At 58.4% G+C, this 7,316-nt stretch overlaps 1 protein-coding gene across 1 annotated transcript in view; it reads left to right on the top strand.

The window, feature by feature from the left end:
* LRRC16A (leucine rich repeat containing 16A) overlaps positions 1-7,316 on the top strand; it is a 125,121-nt gene that overhangs the window by 104,582 nt on the left and 13,223 nt on the right. The window contains exons 23-29 of the mRNA XM_015563505.1: positions 1-26; positions 82-224; positions 807-938; positions 2,004-2,179; positions 5,233-5,320; positions 5,938-6,087; positions 7,270-7,313. The exon at positions 1-26 is cut by the window's left edge and continues 65 nt beyond it. Coding sequence (XP_015418991.1) covers positions 1-26; positions 82-224; positions 807-938; positions 2,004-2,179; positions 5,233-5,320; positions 5,938-6,087; positions 7,270-7,313 — 759 coding nt within the window. The remainder of the gene's footprint in view (positions 27-81; positions 225-806; positions 939-2,003; positions 2,180-5,232; positions 5,321-5,937; positions 6,088-7,269; positions 7,314-7,316) is intronic.

The following is a 7,316-nucleotide window of genomic DNA, read 5'->3' as shown; positions in this document are numbered from 1 at the left end:
GTGCCGACGGCCGGGAGCCGCCTCCTCACTTGTGCTTGTTTCCTTCCGCCCGAACGCCGCCCGCGGCCCGCGGTGTCCCTCCCACGTGCGGGCAGATGATCGACAGGATGTGCGTGAAGGTCCAAGATCACCTCAACTCCCTGCGCAACTGTGGGGGGGACGCCGTCCAGGAGGACGTGAGGTCGGCCGAGCGGCTCATGCGGGACGCCAAGAACTCCAAGACGGTGAGTTTCAGCTCGGGCTGCGCAGGCGTCTTCGGCGCTAAAATGGTGTGTTAAACGTCAGGGTTGGAAAATAGTTCCAGCCCCTTTTTAAAAAATATATATTTTTATTGATTTCAGAGAGGAAGGGAGAGGGAGAGAAACATCAGTGATGCGAGAGCATCATAGATCGGCTGCCTCCTGCACGCCCCTCACTGGGGATGGAGCCCACAGCCTGGGCATTTCCCTGACCAGGAATCGAACCCTGACCTCCTGGTTCGTAGGTGGTGCTCACCCACTGAACCGGCCGCTGGGAGCACGGCCCCCGTCAGCCCTCAGGGAGGACCTGGTCCTGGCTCTGCCGAGTCCCCCCACAGGGACTGCTCCGAGCGGGAGGGACCCTGGGGCTCAGGCAGGTCCCCTCAGGCCGTGAGGACCCGGCGCGAGGGAGGCGGTCGCTGCGGCTGCAGCTGGGCCTCCGTTGACATCTGTGCGAAGGGCCATCGATCGGCACGGGCACGCCTTCCCGCCCCCTCATACTCGCCCCCGGACGCTGGCGCTCAGGCCCTGTCCCCTCGCTGTGGACGGCCTTTCCCTTTCTTCCAGCTGCTGCCGAACTTGTACCACGTGGGCAGCGCGTCCTGGGCGGGAGCCGGCGGCCTGCTGTCCAGCCCGGTGCAGGAGACGCTGGAGTCCATGGCTGGGGAGGTCACAAGGGTTGTCGACGAGCAACTAAAGGTTCGTGCCTCCTGCCCCTTTGGAGAACGACGTGGTCACGGCTGTGTGAGAGCAGCCTGGGCACGGCTGCCTGTGTATAGGCCGTGTGTGTGTGTGTGTGTGTGTGTGTGTGTGCGTGTGTGCGTGTGTTCACCTGTCCACCCACACGCATAGGCTGTGAGTATGAGTGTGTGTATACGTGTGTCCACCTATCTACCCACACACATAGGCCGTGTGTGTGTGTGTGTGTGTGTGTGTGTGTGTATGTTCACCTACCCACCCACGCGCATAGGCCGTGTGTATGCGTGTGCTCACCTGTCCACCCACACACACGGGTGGCAAACATGGACGACTGTGCCTTTTCCAGCTTCCTTGATACGTTTTGGAATGACTACTTATAGGATGAGATTGAGAAAACCTATCAATTCCTTTTTGTTTTTTTCAATCCTCACCCGAGGATATTGTCCCATTGATTTTAGGGAGAGCGGAAGAGAGAGGGAAAGACAGAGAGAAATATTGATTTGAGAGAAACACATCGATTGGTTGCCTCCTGCAGGTGCCCTGACCAGGGCCCGGGCCAGGGAGAAGTCTGCAACCGAGGTACATGCCCTCGACTAGAGTCGAACCCGGGACCCTGCATTCCGCAGGCTGACGCTCTATCCACTGAGCCACACCAGCCAGGGCTCCATTTTGTTTTTTTGTTTTTTTTAATGTGGACTAATGATTTATTCAAATGAGAAGTGCTGTTTTGTACTTTAACTAAAGTACACCAAACTTTCCTGGTTCACTGCCCAAAACTCAATATATATATATATATTTTTATCTTTAATTTCTTTATTGGTTAAGGTATTATCCATTTTGTTTTTGATGGGACATTTCCACATGACCATGACCTAGGACGGGTCCCACTGATGAGGGAAGGATCCGTGTCTGGTGCGAGGCAGAGAGTGGGGGCCGGCTTTCGGGAAACCTGTCGTCTGTGGTTACATGTGATGGAGAGCGCGGGAGGCTGAGCGCAGGGTGGGGAGGGGGGGGCAATGCGACAGGTGCCCCATGTCGCCCCGCCCTCACTGCGCTGCGTTGCAGGCCCTGCTGGGGTCCATGGTGGACGTGGCCGAGAGCCTGTGCCCCCACGTGATGAGGAAGGCCCACATCCGGCAGGACCTGATCCGCGCCGGCTCCGAGAAGCTCTCCGTGCCCCGCACCTTCGTGAAGAACGTCCTGCTGGAGCAGTCGGGCGTGGACATCCTCAACAAGATCAGGTGGGCGCCGCGGCCTGTGGACCCGGGCGGGGGGCGGTGGGGGGGCTCCATAGTTCCATTCCCGGTCGGGGCACAGGCCGGGCTGCGGGCTCCATCCCCAGTGGGGGGCGTGTAGGAGGCAGCCGGGCCATGATTCTCTCTCATCATGGATGTTTCTATCTCCCTCTCCCTTCTTGGAAATCAATGCAAGTCGATGTTAAAAACACGTGTCAATATTTAAAAAGATGCAGCGTTGAGAAGGCGCGTTGAGCAATGCACTGTCCTGGATTTTTGCGCTGAGACTGCGGCGACCGGGAGCCTCACAGGGGAGCTGAGCTCCGTCTCACTCCGTTTCTCACTCGGAGAATCAGGATCAGGAACCGACTTCAGAAACGCGTGACTTTTCCATGTTAACCGTTTCTGAATCTTGATGAGAACATTGAGGGGCCGCAGACACCAGCTTTTTCCTGAAAAGCTGGGCGTTGTGCTAACATAGCGATGTCGCTAAGCGACAGCTGGCCAGAAAAATGAGGGAAAAATAAAATAAGCCCCAAGTCAGGTCATCGCCATCCAGAAACCCGAGGCCGCCCTCCAGGGTGGACATCGGGACCGAGGGCCGGGTCCTGCAGCAGCAGCTCGGTCTCGGGTCTGGGACACAGCGTCCTCTCTGTGTGTGAAATGAGGAGAAGAAAACGGTTTCCGCGCCTGCTCCGCTGAGGGGACGCCAGAGATTGGAAAGGACTTTGCGAGGGTTCAGGCCCACAGACCAGCGCGTTTATGACCTGCGCCCCTCAGGGCGTGTGCCTGTTTCCATAACCGAGTTTGAGGTTTTCTGCCGAAGCCCCATCAGCACTAAGGAGAGGAAATGCCCTGCCCTCCATTCGACAGCGATTGAGCTGCTGGCAGGTCCTACCTGGGGCTTACAGAGTCCGAGCACACTCCCTAACACGCCACTTCCCTGGGGACGGCCGGCTCGGAAAGATGGAGCGGGTGGAGGCCCTGGCGTCAGGGGCATCAGATGGCACTGGGTCCTCGCTGGGCTCTTCAGCGTGCACGGTGCTGAGTACAGGATGCAAGCACTCACGCAAACATGCACATGTGCAAACAAACATGCATGCACGTGTGTGCACACGCACATGCACATATTGTGCACACCTGCACACACTCGCATGTCCGTGTGCACGTGTAGGTTAAGTCGAACCATTTCCGTGAATGTTGTGCAAAATGGAAGTTCCGTCGGGAAGCGAGTGCAGTCCCAGTGGCCGCACGCAGAGTGACCTGAGGCATTAAAACGCACAGTTAGGCTCCTTTTTGGAGCTGTCATTTGAAATAGAGAAACCACCCTCCTCGCCTGAGACAGAAGGAGGGAGGGAGGAGAGAGACAACAGGCTCTGCAGCTTTCAGAGGGAGTAAGAGCCCCAAACGCGCTTCGGGAGGATCCGGGGAGGGACTGTGAGCGCTGGTCCCCAGGCCCTGCGGCTCGGGTGGGACGTGGAAGGTGTGTTTACTGAGGGACCGAGTGAGTCCTACAGTGACTCCTCTGTGGGGTAACGAAGTGTCAGGTAAAGGAAATCGCACTGAGAGGCCTCGTTGGAGGAATTAGGAAACCTTTTGTCGTCAGCCCAGGGCTGTGGTCGGCAAACGGCGGCTCTTTGGCCCCTTGAGTGTGGCTCTTCCTAAGCCTTAGGAGGACCCCAATTAAGTTAATAACAATGTACCTACCTATATAGTTTAAATTTAAAAAATTTGGCTCTCAAAAGAAACTTCAATCGCTGTCCTGTTGATATTTGGCTGTTGACTAATGAGTTTGCCGACCTCTGGCCCAGGGAAATCGCTAACGTTGGCATCGAAGAATCAGCGCCTTCATTGTCCTGCCGGCGTGGACGCCTTCCTGGGCAGAGAGACGCGTGCAGGGGTGGCCTTCAGCGTGGGGAGCCTCCCTGCTCTCCCGCCCGTCCAGGCTCAGTCTCACAGTGAAACGCCTGTTTCACCCCTCCCTGCCCTGACCCCTCGCACTGCTGACTTCCGAGCAGCCGTGAGCGCAGGAGACGCCGCTGGATGTGGGGACCGGTCTCTCCAGCACCTGCTCCTTTAAATGCGCTGCGCTACACGCGTGTGCGCTTATGCAGGGTGTTCAGGCGGAAGACACGCGTGGGATTTGAATTCTGGGGGCAGCGAAGAGCGACAGTGTCACTCAAATGCCAGCTCTCTGGCCGAAACCTCAGTGGCTCGGTCATTTATTAGTGACAACTGCCAGCCACATCCTGTTATCGGGGCACCTTTAAAAAATTTTTATTGATTTTTAGAGAGAGAGGAAGGGAGAGAGAGAAACATCAATGAGAGAGAAACATCAGCTGGGTGCCTCCTGCACGCCCCCTCCTGGAGATGGAACCCACAACCTGGGCCTGTGTCCTGACCGGGAATTGAACCTGACCTCCTGGTTCACAGGTGGACGCTCACCTCTGAGCCACGCCGGCCGGGTGGGCACTTCTCTAAGGTCAGGCAGGAGACACGAACAGTGAACATCTTGTGACGTTTGTTCATAAAAGGCAGCACAGCCGTGAAAGTGCGACTGTTCTCGAAATAAGATGGCGAGTCAGGGCGCAGCCGTGTCGTAGGCCCGTGTGGTGCGTGGAAAGGTTTCTCGGGCGGGGGGTGGGCGTCCAGGGTCATAACTGCAGCTCAACAATCAGACCGGACTTCCCTCATACGCTGTGGCCAGGCTGTTTCTATTTCTGTCAATGGGTGGCTTGTTACTGGCCACGCAGTCCACGTGGCTCCCGTCACGCGGTCCCTGTGGCCTCCCGTCACGCCGGTTGGCCTTTATGCAGATGCTCTCGTTTCTGCCTCTGAGTCTGAGGGCTGCGATGGCAGGGCAGGTTGAAATGGCGAAGGACGTCGATGGCCTGTGTGTTCACGGCTTCTTGTTGGCAGCTGGGGCCCTGTGCACACATCCTTTCCTTCCGTCGCACAGCGTGGGCGTGCGCCGTCCGGTGGCTGGTGAACGCGGCGTCGGGTGGGGATTCCCCTTTTCCTGCATTAAACACTGCCGTGCTCTCTGGCCCCGCCCACAGCGAGGTGAAGCTGACCGTGGCCTCCTTCCTGTCCGACCGGATCGTGGACGAGCTGCTGGACGCCCTGTCGCTCTGCCATCACAGACTGGTGAGTGCGGCCTCGCGGGCGGCCTCCGGTCTCTGTCTTTGCGGCTTTGCGGTGCAGATCCCAGCCTGCTCCCCTCCGAGTCCCTGCGGCCCATCAGGGGCGCCCTGGGCCCTCTCCCAGGGGGTGCGGGGAGAAGCCCGGGTGACGGCGTCCACAGGGCAGGTCAGCGTTTGGGAGGAGGTGAGGTGGAGGCTGAGATCTAAAGTTAAGATTTAAAAAAACTTTATATTTTTTTAATCCTTACCCGAGGATATTTTTCTATTGATTTTTAGAGAAGGTGGGAGGGAGGGGGAGAGACAGAGAGAAACATTGATGTGAGAGACACAGATCGATTGGTTGCCTCCTGCACGAGCCCTGGGCCGGGCCGGGGATTAAACTTGCAACAGAGGTATGTGCCCTTGACTGGAATCGAACCCGGGACCCTTCAGCCAGGCCGACAGTCTGTCCACTGAGCCAAACCGTCCAGGGCTCTCATCGTTGATGTTTCTCTCTCTCTCCCTCCCCCTTCCTCTCTGAGATCCATGTCCACCACATGTCCACACAGCCCTCGGGCGCCTCTTCGGGCCAGCCCCCGCTGCCCGTGCCTGTGGTTGATTTGTTCTGTGTTGACCCTCCAGTCCGACCACTTCAGCCGGCGGGGCCGGACCCTTCCCGCCCCCGAGGCCGTGGACGCGGAGCCCGTGGAAGAGAGGCCGGCCCGGCGCCCGGTCCTCGCGGTGGAGGAGCTCACGGAGCTGGAGCGCCTGGAGGAGCAGGACACGTGTTTGGTAAGATGCGCTGCGGCGACTCCTTCGTTGAACCCCTCGGCTTGGCTGTTGGTTTTTATAAAAATCTCACCTTCACAAACCAGACCAATAAAACTCCCCCCAGAGACGATCGTTCAGAAACGTGTTGCTGTGCAGAGGCTGTGAGTGAGGCTGATAGAACTTAAGGTTCAGTCCTGGCCGGGGTGGCCCAGTGGATAGCGCGCCGGCCCATGGACCGAAGGGTCCCAGGTGGATTCCGGTCGAGGGCGCATACTTCGGCTGCAGGTTCCCTGGCTCTGGTCGGGTGCGTGCAGGAGGCAACCAGTCAATGTGTCTCTTCCACATTGATGTTTCTGTCTCTCCCTCCCTCTCTGAAATCCATAAAATATTTTTTTAAGAAATTGGAAATTACTTCTTACGGCTCAGAATGCGTTTTTAGAAGCAAACCGATTCTGTCTAGTCCTGAAGCCATGGCTGGCGGGCTCAGCCACGAATTGGTCTCTGACGTATTGGGTGCTGACCCCTCGGGGCCGGACACAGGCACGGTGTGATTTCACACGTGGCACGGACAGACAGACAGACAGGCAGACGTCGGGGAAGGCGAGAGGGACAGAGACGGGTGAGGCTCAGGCTGAGGAAATTCACCCCGTGGAGGGAGACGACGCCTGCCTCAGCTCGGCTGCTCATGACCCAGCCGACACTGCCTGGAGGAGTGCCCTCGGGCACTGGCCGTGGTTGGGGCTTTGGTCTCGGGTCTGGAAGGAGGACCAGCAGGATCAAAGCTGACTTTCTGGGAAGCGAGGGCAGATGCGGACACTGAATCCAGCTCGTCTGTGCCCCCGGGGGAGGGGGGACGCGGCCAGTACTGACGCCGCCGTTGTGGCCGTGGAACGCACGCATCACTGATCTCAGTCTTTCTGTCCATTGGGATGCCCTCGGGCAGCTCGGAGCTCAATGCTGTGTCACCAGGATGTGCCCTGAGGGGGGGACGGGGGGGCGGGGGCTGCAGCCTTGGAGAAGAGGACGCGGTTGGAAACCCGTGGGCCCTGCCGCCCCCGTCAGCTGTCCCGCGGCACCAGCGTCCTCCAGGGACTGAGCCGATGCTGAGCCCAGACCGCGGGTCCCAGATGCCCCAGGGGTTCCGGACGTTTGAAGGGCAGGTTTGGGGGACGCCTGGCTCAGGGCTTCCTGTTTCGTTGCTAGATGACCCCTAAGTCCAAGAGGAAGACGATCCACAGCCGGATGCTGCG

This window comes from Myotis davidii, unplaced genomic scaffold, assembly GCF_000327345.1.
Source record: "Myotis davidii unplaced genomic scaffold, ASM32734v1 scaffold217, whole genome shotgun sequence".
NCBI classification, from domain to species: domain Eukaryota; kingdom Metazoa; phylum Chordata; class Mammalia; order Chiroptera; family Vespertilionidae; genus Myotis; species Myotis davidii.
Note: the sequence above shows the minus strand (reverse complement) of the source record. Positions and strands in the feature narration are given on the sequence as shown.